Here is a 14,742-nt window from a genome sequence, read left to right as displayed (position 1 = left end):
GGCTCCAACGCCAGTTCCTCAGGGCTGGGAAGCTCACATGCCCTCTCAGACCTCAGTTTCCGCCTCTGTGCAGGGTCGTTTTGCCTGTTTTTTGGTGCCAGTACTGGGGCTTGAACTCAGGGCCTGGGTGCCATCTCTTAGCTTTTTTTTTTTTTTTTTTGCTCAAGGCTAGTCCTCCACTACTTGAGCCACAGCTCCACAAAGGCTTTCTGGTGGTTCATTGGAGACAAGAGTCTCATGGACTTTTCTGCCCGGGCTAGCTTCGAACCACAGTCCTCAGATCTCAGCCTCCTGAGTAGCTAGGATTACAGGGGTGAGCCACCAGCACCCCAGCTTTCCCTTCTGTACAGGGGGATTCGAAGCTCCATCCGCCCTGTCTGAAACAATATTGTTGTCCGATACAATTCAGTGATCCTGTGCACACTGAAGTTACCCACAAACCTGGCGGTGTTTGGGGGACCTTTGTGGGGACCAGGGCGGCAGGGAGGACTTGCCATGGACCCATTCTGGGGTTCTAAAGCCACAGGAGGCCTGGGCTCTGACCCCGCAGTACACATTTACTGAGCGCTTACCGAGTACTAGGCGTTCATGTAGGTCCAACCAGCACTCAGCTCAGCAGGAGAGACAAACCTCAGGCACAGAGGCAGCCAGCTGTGGAGCTGTGGGGGCTGGCCAGGCTGAAGGGCTGGGCTCAGGAGGGCAGGTGGGGCTGCACGGAGCCTGGCACGTGGTGCGGGCTCCCCGGGGAGCTGGGAGAAGCCAGCACTACCAGCATGGTCTCCTTAGTGCCCAGCTCAAAGCCCTCTGTGCTCAGCCCCTGTGCAGCACGCGACCCCAGGCTGTGGGGGAAGGGGAATGGAGGATCTCTTGGGACTGCACATTATAGGACCCTGAGATGGCTCCCGCGGATCCCTGGTGTGTCATTGTCTCTGTTTCCTGCCCCTTCCTGCCTAGAGCTGAACAAGCTGAAGAAGCTGAGCCACGAGATCAGAAACCCAGGTGAGCAGCCAGGTGGCAGCTCCATGACCTGAGCAGAGCTGACTCACGTGGAGAGCCAGGAAACACCGGGGGAGGGGGGGGGCCACAAACAGAGGCAGCAGAGGCAGGGAGGCGGGGCGAGGAAAGGAAGCACAAGGTCCGGTCCCTCATCTCCAGTACCATCATCACCATCACCACCAGCACCATCACCACCCTCATCACTATTACCATCACCACCATCATTATCACCGTCACCATCACCATCATCACCATCATCACCACCATTACCAGCACCTCCAGCAGCATCTAGATCTTAGCTCATCCAAACCTCTGCTTCCCTCCTTTGGCTCTGGGTGATGGAGTCCTGGAGCCAGTGTCACAAGCGTGACCAAGAGCTTTTCAACCTCCCAGTGCCCAGGCCACGCCCACCACAAATCAGAGTCACTGGAGGCGGGGTCGGACACCAGTGTTTCCCCACGTCCCCCAGGATGCAGTGCCCAGCGGGGCTGGGGACCAAAGGCCCACAGCCTCTGAAGAGGAAATGCTTTTCTGAGATGAAATAGAACCGAAGTGAGCACACAGAAAGTGTTCCTCGCACCCCCAGCCCGGTCCGGCTTCCTCCAAGCTTGTCACACTTCAAATGCCAGCCCGGGGTCCAAAGGGGCCTAGCCAGAAGCAGAGAAGGGTGAGGGCTCCCTACTCATTCCCTCCCCGTCCTGTGCCTCCCAGTGATCAAACTCATCTCTGGCTGGAACGTGGACGTCCTGGAGCAAGGAGAGGTGCGGCTCTGGCTGGAAGTGGAAGCGCTGACCCCGGCGGCTGAGCTGCACCTCATCTTCAATGAGAAGGAGATCTTCAGCTCCCCGGTAAGTAGCGTGCGCTGGCTTTGAGTTCTGGGTCCCTGGTTGTCTCGGGAATGTTACTTCAGGAATGGCTATGTGCTCTGGCTGTCCCCACAGCGTGGCTGGGCCGTGGATACTGGGCTTGTACTGCAAGGCGGGTAGGAGGCTGGGATCTCGGATGCTACCCAATGCAGGGAGATTTCTACCACCAAAGGATATTCCATGCTTCCAGCGTCTTCCTAATGTCCCATCAGACATCCTCAAGATGGGAAAACTGCATTCACACTCACAGTTATCTAAGCCTAGGTTAGCCCTGGTGACTCACGCCTGTCATCCTAGCTGCTCAGGAGGCTGAGAGCTGAGGTGGAGGTCGGGTTCAGCGCCGGTCCAGACAGGAGAGCCTGTGAGACTCTTATCTCCAATTCACCAGCAAGCCAGGACGTAGGGGTGTGGCTCAAGTGGTAGAGCACCAGTTTTGAGTGTAAAAGCTAAGGAACAGTGCCCAGGCCCTGAGTTTAAACCCCATTACCAACGCCAACACATACACCACACACACACACACACACACACCCCAAGCCCCCCCACTTCAGGATCCTCTGGATGGGAACATTACAAAGGACCCTGGGGCTTTTCTCCCCAGAACCGCAAGATTAATTTTGACCGTGAGAAGGGGCTGGTGGAGATTATCATCCAGCACTTGTCTGAGGAGGACAAAGGATCATACACAGCACAGCTCCAAGATGGAAAAGCCAAAAACCAGATCACCCTGGCCCTGGTGGATGACGGTCAGCCTCACCTGAATCTGTCCCCTCCCCTCCCCTTCTCGAGCGAGCAAGAGCCCTCACCCCCTAGCTCTGGGGGGCCCGCTGAGCGTGACCCTCCTTCTGTTCACCCCTCTGGGGTCCTGCCTTTATACCTCTCCCACCCTGTGTGTTCACAGATTTTGACAAACTCCTGAGGAAGGCAGATGCCAAGAGAAGAGACTGGAAGAGAAAGCAAGGTAAGAGCTGCTGGTGTGGAGCCCACAAGCTTAGGCCTTGGAGAGTCTCCCCTGCAAGTCCACACCCAGCTCTCTCCTTCCTCCATCCCTGGCCTCAGACATGTCTGAGGGACCAGCAGTCATTAGCAGCCTCCTCCTGGGTTGGCGTCCCCAGGCTGACCACTAGGGGGCGCCCTGACTAAACCCGGATGCCTGGGCTGTTTGTGCACCTGCAGGACCCTATTTCCAGGAGCTGTTGCAGTGGCAGATCACAGAGGACTGCCAAGTGCTGCTGACCTGCAAGGTACGACTTACCCACCTCTGTCCCTAGGGCCCCGGGCATCTGTATGCTGAGGAGCCCTGCCACACTGCTCCATGCAGACTAGTAACTTTTTTTTTTTTTTTTTGCCTTCCTGGGGCTTGAACTCAGAGCCTGAACACTGTCCCTGAGCTTCTTTTGCTCAAGGCTAGCACTCTACCACTTGAGCCACAGCACCACTTCTGGCTTTTTCTGTTGATGTGGTACTGAGGAATGGAACCCAGGGCTTCATGCACGCTAGGCAAGCACTCTACCACCAAGCCACATTCCCAGACCCCAGTAACATTTTATTTCATCTGCCTCATCATGATCTGGGGTACAGGTGTTATTTATGTATGAAAAAGTGTATAAAGAAGCTGGCTGCTGGTGGCTTACGCCTACAATCCTAGCTACTCAAGAGGCTGAGATCTGGGGATCATGGTTCGAAGTCAGCCAAGGCAGGAAAGTCTATGAGACTCTTATCCCCTTAACCACCAGAGAATTGGAAGTGGTGCTATGGCTGAAGTGGTAGAGCGCTCGCCTTGAGCTGAAGAGCTCAGGGACAGCGCCCAGGCCCAGAGTTCAAGCCCCGCCACCGACAAAAGAAAAAAGAGAGAGAGAGAAAGCCCGCTGGGGTCCCCTCACACCCCACTTTCCTCAGGTGACCAACACCAAGAAGGAGACTCGCTTCCAGTGGCTCTTCCAGAAGAAAGAGGCTCCAGACGGCCAATACGACCCGCAGGCCGGGACGGGACTTCTCCGAATTGAGCAGGTGAGTGTCGCTGAGGCTCCCGGGTGCCAGGATAAGCACCGGGCGGAGTCCACAGCTCTGCGACAAGGGGAGGCAAGTGAGGCATCACCCAGGGCTGCCATTTACAGGGCACCAAAAACTCCATCGAGGTAACTAAAGTTGATGGTGCAGTATTCTGTGTGTGTGTGTGCGCGCACACACAGGCATATGACAGTGTTGGGACTTGAACTCAAGGCCTGGGAGCCATTATTTAGCTTTTTTTGGTAAGGTTGGTGTCCTAACATCTAAGCCACAGCTCCACTTATCATTTTTTGGTGACAGAGATAAGAATCTCGGATTTTTCAGCCCAAACTGACTTCAAATCATGATCCTCAGATCTCAGCCTCCTGAGTAGCTAGGATTACAAGTGTGAGCCAACAGCACCCAGCAGTGCAAGGTTTTTAAAAATTAAAATACCAAAACCAAATAGTCATCAGTAACAACAGAACCAGGATTACTGATTTTTTTTTCCTTTTGCTTGGGTGCCAGGCCACCGCCCCTGCTGTGCAGCATGGGGCTGGTCACTGTCCCGCTCTGATCTCAACTTTCAACTGCTTCCTCAATGATTCTCCCTTCCCACAGTCTAAGGCTGAGGATGGAAAAGATGTCTCCGAGTGAGGCAGCCCAGAGGAGTATAAACTGAGGCCCAAGGAGAGAAGGGCCTTGTCTGTGTCCACACAGAGTTGGGGGCAAGCCTAGAAACCCCGCTGCCTGACTGCTGCCCAGCCATCCTGGAACCCGTGCAGACGCTGCCGTCTCCCCTCCTTCTTTCCAGATGTCCAGGGAGCACCAGGGAACTTACAGGGCGGTGGTTTCGGATGATCGAGGGGAGGATGACACCATATTGGACCTCACTGGCGAAGGTGGGAGCCGGCCGTGCCCGCGAGGGTCCCGGCCAGCTGTGTGGGGATCACAGTGCAGCTGGACACTGTGAGATATGACCTGTGACCTAAGATCCCTGGGATCCCCGTGTCACCGGAGGGAACAAGTCACAGAGAGGGGCCATGGCCGCCCTGGTTTGCACAGCAAATCAGTCGCAGGGGCCTGGTATGTGTGATGCCACAGCAAGCCCAGCCTTGGAGCCCAGGAACCAGAACACTATTCTCCCCTGAAGAAGGCCCAGGCTGCGCATGAGGCTGGCTGGCCTGGCCTACCAGGGCATTGTCAGGTTAGGTGTGGTGTGGTGGTTCAATCCTATAATCCTAGCTACTTGGGAGGCAGAGATCGGGGCTGGGGGAGGGGGCGGGGTGCAGTTTGCAGCTAGCCCAAGCAGAAAATGTCTGGAGAATCCATCTGAACCCATGGCTGGGCGCCTGTTGCCCCAGTCATGAGGAAAGCACTGAGGCTGGGCACCGGCATCTCCTAAGAACAAACGGGATCACAGCCCAGGCTAGCTCAGGGCAGTCATGTGACAAAACCACACTGGAGGCACAGCTCCATTGCTAGAGGGGAGGGTAGAGTGTCTCCCTAGCAACACCAGGCCCTGAGTTTGAACCCCAGTACTACAGGAAGAAAGAGAAGAGAGAGTGAAGAAAGAAAGAAAGAAAGAAAGAAAGAAAGAAAGAAAGAAAGAGAGAGAAGGAGAGAGGGAGGGAAGGAGGGAGGGAAGGAGGGAGGGAAAGACAAGAAAGTTGTTAGGTGGTTCTGTCTGTCCTGGACTCATGGAGGCCCCTGGGCCCCCTCTATCCACATCACCTCAGAGCCCTCCCACTCCCAGACTGTCCAACAGAGTTTCCTGTTCCTGAGAGCAGCTCTGTACACCACCATGCTTTTCCAAGGCTGCCCCCACCCCCAGGACAAAATCTTAGGGGCTCCCCACCCAGCTGACCATGCTTTGTCTCCCCCCAGCCCTGGATGCCGTCTTCAACGAGCTGGGCAGAATCAGTGGTGAGTGAGCCAGCCTGCAGCTTTGCCCGGCCCCGCCCCCGCCCCCCCATGCCAAAGAGCCTGGGCGTTGGGAGACTCCCACCAGCCCCGTCTGGATTTAGTGTCCAACCTCCAAGCTGGGCGAGAAGCCCCTGCCTCCCCACGGAGCCCTGACCCCACCACCATCACCCCCAGAGCAGTAGAAAGAAGGCTGGCCCCAATGCGCGCCCCCTTCTTCTGTGCCTCCCCCAGCCCTCTCTGCAACTCCACTGAAAATCCAGGGCACTGAGGAGGGCATCCGGCTGTTCAGCAAGGTCAAGTACTACAACGTGGACTACATGAAGACCACCTGGTTCCACAAGTAGGTCGGCCTGGCCCCAGGGCCTGGCCAGTTGGAGCCCAGAATGTGCCTCTTGGAGGCCTCCCTCCCCCTGCCAACCCCTCCCACCAGGCTCAGTTGGCACTGATGAGGGCGGGACTCTGGTCCTGCTGTCCTCACGTGTGGTAGGGATAGGAATCAGCAGTCCCTGAAGGGCTTTCCTCAGGGAAGATGGAGATTCTGGTGGTAGGGCCATTCTTCTAGAATGGTCCTGATCCCCAAGCAACAGCATCTGGGAGCTGGTGGATTGAGGGATGCAAGAACAAGGAAGAAGCAATCAGGTAGGTGATGCTACCATCGGGGGCCTCTGCAGCCTTTGCAAACCCAGGCAGCCAGGCTTCAAGGAAAGGAACAGACAGGCGTGTGGAGATGGTGACAAAATTGCAGGGCTTGATAGCACGAGAGAGAAGGTTTCCACAGAGCTAAGTCACCCCCAGACGGTTTAAGAGCAGAACTGCCCCCCGTGTTTCTCATCACGTGCATGCCTCAGCCTCGGGGAGCAGACATTACTGCACACATTCTCTAGAGACTGCCAGGCTGACTTAGTCACAAAAGAATGAGGGCCAAGGTGCAATGGAATTTCAGGACAGTGGAGCTCTTTCGCTTTCAAGGGTTTCCAAACCCTGTGGCAAACAGGCTCAGGACACTGGGGACACAGGCTGGGAGACTTCAGGAATGAAATTGAAGTAAAGAAGGGGGAGAGTGTACCTTGCCTTGGTTTCTAAAGGAACAAAAAAACAACCTGGGACGGTTTAAGATGAGAGTAAAGAGGCGAGAAAGTAGCTCCTGAGGTGTCATTCTCAGCATCAGCCAGCTTGCACATAGATGATTTCCCAGAGATTTGTTGAATGAAGGAATGAGAAGTGGAATGGTGAATGAATGATTGGCTCATGAATGAAGGGTAAATGAAAGAGTGATTGAATGATGAGTGACTGATAGATGGATAATTGGCTAATGGATGAAAGATGATTGCTTGATGGCGAATGGTTGGCTGATGAATGAATGATTGAGTGATGGTGCATGGGGGAGAATGAACGAATGGGTTGATTGATAGATGAGTGGTTGGATGAATGGATGGTGGGATTATGAATGGCGAAGCAGGTAGATCTGAGTGGATATCTAGTGAATGGTCTCCGCCTTTATCCCAAGGCCTTGGGGCCAGCCCCTTGAGTTGGGGCCCGGGCAGGGCAGGCTGGGCCCGCAGCCAGCCACCCTAGGCCCCACTCTGCCCTCACACTTAGGGAGAAGCGCCTGGAGAGCAGCGATCGGGTTAGGGCGGGCACCACCCTGGATGAGATCTGGCTCCACATCCTGGACCCCAAGGACTCCGACAAGGGCAAATACACCCTAGAAATCACTGCTGGGAAGGAAGCCCGGCAGCTCTCGGCGGATCTGTCAGGGCAAGGTGAGCTGACAGCTAGTCTCTTGGCCCAGAAATCTGTTTAGAAAACTCCATAGGGATAGGCCCTGGTGGCTCATACCTGTCAGCCTAGCTACTCGGGAAACTGAGATGAGGAGGATCGCTGTTCAGAGTCAGTCTGAGCAAAAAGTTCATGAGACCTTATCTCAACCCGTACAAAGCCCACATCTGTCCTCCCAGCTGTGCGGGGGGAGGGAATTGGGAGGATCGTGGGACCAGCAAACACATTCACAAGACGTCATCTCTGTAGAAGAAACTGAGCCTGACCACAGTGTATCCAATACACTGGGGGAGGCATAAAATAGAAGAATCATGGCCCAGGCATGAACTGAGGGGAAAAAAAGAAAAAGATAAAGAAAAAGCAGACCCCTATCTCAAAAATAACCAATGCACACCAGGTGCCAGTGGCTCACGCCTGTCATCCTAGCTACTCAGGAGGCTGAGATCTGAGGATCGCATTTCAAAGCCATCCTGGGCAGGAAAGTCCATGAGACTCTTATCTCCTATAAACCACCAGAAAACCGGAAGTGGTGCTGTGGCTCAAGTGGTAGAATGCTAGCCTTGAACTGAGGGACAGCACCCAGGCCCAGAGTTCTAGCCCCATGACTGAAAACAACAACAACAACAGCAATAATAATAATAATAACCAATGCAACATTGAGCTGAAGTTGTGGCTTAGCAGCAGAACACCTACCTAGCAACCGCAAAGCGCTGAGTTCAAATCTCAGTACAACACCACCACCACCACCATATGACACTGAAGTAGCACACACATGTAATCCCAGCATTCAGGAGGAAAAAGGTCAACAAATTTGAAGACAGCCTAGTAGTGAGACCCTGTCTCAAAAAAAAAAAAAATTCTAAAAAGAAAGAAAATCACATTGTCTTTATAAAGACTCCCCCAAATCCTGGCACTGCCGCAAGGCAATACAGCAATGGGAAGGAGAATGGAGGAGAGTGGGCGCCAAGCCCTGTCCCTGGGGGTTACCCTGCAGAGGCCTGATGCACACGTTCCCTTCTGTCCTTCTTGTAGCTTTTGATGACGCCCTGGCTGAACACCAGAGACTGAAGTAAGATCCCCCCCCAACCTTTCTGAGTGTGAATTGTGGGTTCCCCCGGGGTGTGGTGTGAACTGTGCTCTGGCCCCTCCTAGGAGCCCCCAACAAGCTCCACTTTCCCTCCCCCTCCTCCCCTCTCCCACAGGGAGCCCCACAATGGAGCCCCACAATCTTGTTCCTGTTTCTGTTTTCCAGGGCCTTGGCCATCATCGAGAAGAGTAAGTCCCTGACCTTTCTATTGCTTTTGCACACGCTTTCCCGGAGCTCTGGAAGGCTCTGGAGAGGCCTGAGCATCAGCCCTGTGAAGACAACAGAGGCACAAGGAGCCGAAGGAGTCCTGAGGCTGGGGGTTGGACGTGCCCCGTCCGGGTGTGGCGCTGAGCAGACACCTTGGCGGGCCAGGAAGGCAGGGGACGGGGATGGTGACACAGGCTGGCCTTCCTGAGAGGGCTGTGGGAAGGGGACCGTTTAAAACGGAAGCTGCCTGATCTAGTCCAGGGTCAACCCTGCGCCCGGAGGGACAGAGGAACCAGCCCTGAGCTGCCAGGGTCGCTGCTGCAGCGGCTCTCAGCGTGAGCCAGCATGGATGGCCCAGGGCTGGGTGTCTGGCCAGCGTGGGAAGTAAGGATTCAATGAGAGACAGAGCCCAGAGCTCTGCCAGCCTACCCCTGTGGAAGGAGCCTGGACAGGAACCACCAGCACGGGGATGTCTGCGCACTTCCTGTGTGGTGCCAGTGTCCCCAGTGTCCCCGGGAGTTGAGTTCAGGACCGCCATCCACCCATGGAGGGGTGTGAGCGGCCACGGCACAGAGCCCCTCCATAGATCAGCCAGTTCAGCGCACTGACGCAGCCAGAGAACAGCGTAGGCCCTGATCCCGCTAACCATCTATGCCCAGCCCAGATGACCCCTCCCGTCCCGTCCTGCCAGGTCTCTAGACAGGACACGCCATCCAGGACTCCCATAGAGACAATCTGAAGTCACCAGCCTGGGAATCAAGCCGTGGAGAACACACAGTTCTCCCAGCCACCAGGACTGGTGACAACATCTGCCCTCCACCCCCCACCCCACCCCCACCCCGCCTCCCTGCCATCTGTGGGACGCAGCCCCTGCCTCAGGCTCTTCGCACTTCCTCCCCTCCCACAGCCCTCCCTGCAGCCTAAGGAACACATTTGGCTTTCTGCTCCATGAGTTACAGTCACAGGCTCATCCTCCCACCCACAGTGGCCTCTGCATCTCTCTTTGACTCCAAAGGCCCGAGTCCCATTTTTCCTGACCTCCTCTTGGTCCACTCCCTTAATAGATTGGCCACACGCTTGTGGGAATGTTGCCAGTTTAAGTTCAGAGCAATCTCGTCTACCTTCTTTGTTGAGGACAGGGACACCTCACTGTCCTCTCCAGGTACCACCAATCATAATGACCTAAAAGCAGAAACATACTACCTTTCATATCTTCTACCCAAGAACATGAGGGAGAGCTTTAAAGATTTCCACTCAAAATAATGAAGCCTTGCTTTCAAATAACCCTCCACACTGAGCTGGGTGTTGTAGCACACACCTGTAATCCCAGCTACTCAAGAGGCAGAGATGGGGAGGATCAGGGTCCTGCGCCAGCCTAGACAAAAGTTGAGATAGGTAGACCCTATCTCAAAAACAAGTCAAGTGGGCTGGGAAGGTGGCTCAGTGGTAGAGTGCTTGCCTTGCATGCATGAGGCCCTGGGTTCGATTCCCCAGCACCACATAAGCAAAAAGGAAAAAAGCCAGAAGTGGCGCTGTGGCTCAAGTGGTAGAGCGCTAGCCTTGAGCTGAAGAGCTGAGGGACAGCGCCCAGGCCCAGACTTCAGGCCCACGACTGGACCCAAAAAAAAAAAAAAAAAAAGTCAAGTATGTTGGTACATGCATATAATCTCTCCTAGGTAGGAGGTAGACAAAGGAGAATTGTGGTTCTAGGGCAACCTAGGGTCCCTATCTGAAAAAAATTGAAACAAAAAGGACTGGAGCATGGCTCAATTGTTAAAGCACTTGCTTAGAAATCCTCAGTACTGCTGGCCACCAGTGGCTCACACCTGTAATCCTAGCTACTCAGGGAGCTGAGATCTGAGGATCATAGTTCAAAGCCAGCCAGGACAGAAACATCCATGAGATTCTTATCTCCAATTAGCCACCAGAAAACTGGAAGTGGCACTGTGACTCAAGTGGTAGAGCGCTAGCCTTGAGCTGAAGAGCTGAGGGACAGCACCGAGGCCCAGAGTTCAAGCCCTAAAACTGACAAAAAGAAAAAAGAAATCCTTGGTACTGCCAAATAACTTAAGTACAACTCAGCTCTCAGCAAATCTGCAGCTGGCAGAACGTTCACCACTGGGGTCTCTTGTTTCTTTCCAGATCGTGCCAAGGTGGTACGGGGCCTGCCGGATGTGGCCACCATCATGGAAGACAAGGTACTGACCCTCCTGGCCCTTGGCCTGTAGATCCACCCTTGTGTTCTCCCGGGGAATCCATCCCAGATCACCACCAAACAGTGTCACACAGTGGACTGAAGAGCCAGCGGTGGCTGAGGGGCCAGAGACTGAGCCTGCCAGAGTCAGCTGAGTGACCACAGCTCACTGACAACGTAGTGTTGAATGTGAGCCACTGAGCCTGTTGTCAGCACCACGTGGTGCTCAAATGGCTCTGCCCCATCTCTCTAGAGAGCCCTGGGTGTCACCAACTGCCATCTGTGACCAATTTCTACAGGAGGCCAACTGAATCCCTGAAAGCCCTTCCAGGGCCAAAATTATGTAGATCTAGTGTTTCCCTCCCCCCCCCAAAAAAATCACAGCAACAAAGTAGGCATGGTAGTGCATGCCTGTAATCCCAGCTGAGGTTGGAGGGTCTTGAGTTCCAGGACAGCTTGGACTGTGTACAAAAACTCTACCAGCTACCCATATTTATGGTGCTATTCCACAAGCAGGTTTTAGCTAAGGATTGAGCCCCCCAGTAGTTAGAGGATTAATTCAAGGCTGAGACTCATGGCCAGGCAATCTAATTCCAGATCCTGTGTTCATTATAGTACAGTGCCCAGTGTTAGAACGCTTCCAAAGACTTTCAAATACAATTCATAAGTCTTCGTGCTAAAGCCATATCCTCTCTCTCTCTTTTTTTTTTTTTTTGTCAGTCATGGGGCTTGAACTCTGGGCCTGGGCGCTGTCCCTGCTTTCTTCAGCTCAAGGCTAGCACTCTACCACTTGAACCACAGCACCACTTCAGTGTTCTAGGGGTTTATTGGAGATAAGAGTCTCACGGACTTTCCTTGCCCGGGCTGGCTTTGAACCGTGATCCTCAGATCTCAGCCTCCTGAGTAGCTAAGATTGCAGGCGTGAGCCATGGGTGCCCAGCCTTAAAGCCATATTATCTTACTTGCTGGTAAAAATCACAATGCCATGTACCTTAAAAAGCAAGTAAGCACTGCCGGGCGCTGGTGGCTCACGCCTGTAATCCTAGCTACTCAGGAGGCTGAGATCTGAGGATCGCGGTTCAAAGCCAGCCCGGGCAGGAAAGACCGTGAGACTCCTATCTCCAATAAACCACCAGAAAACCGGAAGTGGCGCTGTAGCTCAAATGGTAGAGCGCTCGCCTTGAGCTGAAGAGCTGAGGGACAGCGCCCAGGCCCGGAGTTCAAGCCCCACGACCGACAAAAAAAAAAAAAAAAAAAACAAGTAAGCAAAATACAGGCCATTTTGAGCCAGCTATTTCCCAGACAAAGAAGGGCCTAAAATTCTAACCAGTCTCTTTGGCTGTAGAAAGGTTGACGATGGAGAGGGCGAGGTGGCAATAAAATGCCTGTGCCTTTTATGGATTCAATAAAACACACAATGAATTTGCCCCAGGGAGCTGCGTGTATTAAGAGCTCTCTAAGAGCATAATGGTGAATGTCAAGTTCAAGTTACAAAGCCGCAAGACCGTTCTCTTCCTGTCCATTTGCAACAGACCCTGTGCCTGACCTGCGTCATCTCAGGAGACCCTGCCCCGGAAATCTCTTGGCTAAAGAATGATCAGCCTGTCACCTTCCACGACCGTTACCGCATGGAGGTGAAGGGGACAGAGGTCACCATCACCATCCAGAGGGTCACCAGCGAGGACAGCGGGCGGTATGGCGTCTTCGTCAAGAACAAATATGGCTCTGAGACGGGCCAGGTCACCATCAGTGTGTTCAAACATGGAGACGAGCCCAAAGAGCTGAAGAAGAAGTGACGGGAGAGTCTAGGCACAGCCTGAGATCCAGCGGGCATGAACCAGCAGAGCCAACCAAGAGGGTCACAGCCTGGCACAGGCCACAGGGGAGGGAGGGAAGGAGGAAAGGAAGGGGGGAGGGAGGGAGGGAGGGGCCCAGGGTGGAACCCAACACAGGAGGTAGAGAGGAAAGGACACTGCAAAGGAGAGAAGCAAAGATCTCCCTGGGGTCCTGAGAGGCCCCAGGATGGCGGGCAAGCACCAGACTTGGAGCAGGAAAACTTGAAGACCTTGTGTTTCTCATCTCTCAAACGGGCATCTGTACTCACGCTACAGGTTCATTGGTGAAAATCCCTTGTAAGCCATTAGCTGACATCCTCCACCACAGACCACTTTACTCTGCAGGGTGGGGGCACTTGGCCGCTCTTTTTTGGTCGCCACAACTGTAGATGGGGTTGAGATTCCATATACTGCTAAAGGCCACACACACCCACCCCTAGAACTTACCTAGAACTCCACCTAGAACTTCCCAAGCCCAGCTTTGAGCAGTGCCAAGATCGGTGGGCCTTGCCATCAACCAGCCATCACATTTCTCTACTTATTTCGATCCACCTAAGTTCAACCCTCACTGGAAGTTCAACACATGCCAAGCTGAGAACAGGGCTGAGAACTGGCTCACTAACTCCTGAGACCCAATCACAGATGGGAGAATGCTTCCCCTCGCCCAGGCCCCACCCAGGAGGAAGTCTCCATCCAATAGGGAGGGCAGCCTGGGCTGGAACCACAGGACAGTATGGGAAATAATAATGAGAGGACAAGGATTAGGAAGTAGAGTGGTACCATGGTGCTGGGGGCTGGGGGTGGGCTTTTTATTTACAAAAAGGAAAACTCTCCAACAATAGGCAGAATTGATATTAGGCTCTGAAAAGTGAATCCAGATTTGCCTTGGAGATGAGAGAGGGACAGGGGAGGAGAGGAGCATGCTGGGAGCAGAAGGGAGGAGAGGAGCATGCTGGGAGCAGAGGGGAGGAGAGGAGCATGCTGGGAGCAGAGGGGAGGAGCAGGAGCGGCCCCCTGGGTGACCTTGCCAGGTATGGAGCCTGGTGTGGCACAGACACTGGTTGGCTTTGCTTGATGGATCTCAGCACAGAGCTGGGCATTTCTTTGCCCTCGTTTCCTTCTTTAATAAATACATAACATGGGCAGGATAACATGGGAGTTATAAAAATCGCTGTGAAAGCTTAGGAAATCCTAAAAGAGAAAATAAAAAACATCTGTGCTGCCGATCACCAGTAGGGACTGCCTGCCTCTGACTTCTGAAATGACTTCCAAGTCAAAAGATAAAAACCACATCCCACTCACCAGCTACTTGCGCATTGGGCTTGGTGGCTTGCCAGCGCCCAGTGACTTCCATTCCACCTCTGCTGAGGGGGAGGTGGGAAGGGGAGAGGGCAGGAGTCCTGGCGTGAGTTCAGGGCACCATGAAGGTCTTAAAGGCAAAGACTTCTGGGTTTCAAACGCCCTCCTGCCACCCAGTGGCCAGGGAGTTTACAAAATGCTTTCCCTTTTCCTGAGCTATAGTTCCCCGTCTATAAAACAAGCATGTGAGATGATGATAAGCTCTCTCAACTGACAGCTACCATTTTTATTACTTCCCACAACTCTATATGCTTTTCCCTTCCCATGAAAATGTGGAATACAATAAAAGACTCCATCCACCAGAAACCAGTGGCTCATGCTGATGATCCTCATTCCTCAGGAGGCTGAGATCTGAGGACTGCAGTTCAAAGCCAGCCCAGGCAGGAATGTTCATGAGACTCTAACGAACCACCTAAAAGCCAGATATGGAGGTATGGCTCGTGGTAGAGCACAGCCTTGAACAAAAAAGCATCCAGAGACAGCACCCAGGCCCTGAGTTCAAGCCCC

The 14,742-nt window shown here is 53.8% G+C and overlaps 1 protein-coding gene across 1 annotated transcript in view; it reads left to right on the top strand.

Annotated features, from left to right (window-relative positions):
- The window catches only part of Myom3 (myomesin 3), a 40,028-nt gene extending 27,117 nt beyond the window's left edge, over positions 1 to 12,911 (top strand). Inside the window, exons 23-36 of the mRNA XM_042688624.1 lie at positions 955 to 999; positions 1,708 to 1,844; positions 2,461 to 2,605; positions 2,761 to 2,820; positions 3,036 to 3,103; positions 3,759 to 3,869; positions 4,663 to 4,750; positions 5,736 to 5,774; positions 6,006 to 6,114; positions 7,374 to 7,537; positions 8,586 to 8,622; positions 8,806 to 8,828; positions 10,990 to 11,045; positions 12,574 to 12,911. Coding sequence (XP_042544558.1) covers positions 955 to 999; positions 1,708 to 1,844; positions 2,461 to 2,605; positions 2,761 to 2,820; positions 3,036 to 3,103; positions 3,759 to 3,869; positions 4,663 to 4,750; positions 5,736 to 5,774; positions 6,006 to 6,114; positions 7,374 to 7,537; positions 8,586 to 8,622; positions 8,806 to 8,828; positions 10,990 to 11,045; positions 12,574 to 12,837 — 1,346 coding nt within the window. The 3' untranslated portion in view covers positions 12,838 to 12,911. The remainder of the gene's footprint in view (positions 1 to 954; positions 1,000 to 1,707; positions 1,845 to 2,460; positions 2,606 to 2,760; positions 2,821 to 3,035; positions 3,104 to 3,758; positions 3,870 to 4,662; positions 4,751 to 5,735; positions 5,775 to 6,005; positions 6,115 to 7,373; positions 7,538 to 8,585; positions 8,623 to 8,805; positions 8,829 to 10,989; positions 11,046 to 12,573) is intronic.
- Positions 12,912 to 14,742: the final 1,831 nt, after the last annotated feature.

This window comes from Dipodomys spectabilis, unplaced genomic scaffold (assembly GCF_019054845.1).
Source record: "Dipodomys spectabilis isolate Male_0828 unplaced genomic scaffold, ASM1905484v1 ptg000118l, whole genome shotgun sequence".
In the NCBI taxonomy this organism is placed as follows: Eukaryota; Metazoa; Chordata; class Mammalia; order Rodentia; family Heteromyidae; genus Dipodomys; species Dipodomys spectabilis.
Note: the sequence above shows the minus strand (reverse complement) of the source record. Positions and strands in the feature narration are given on the sequence as shown.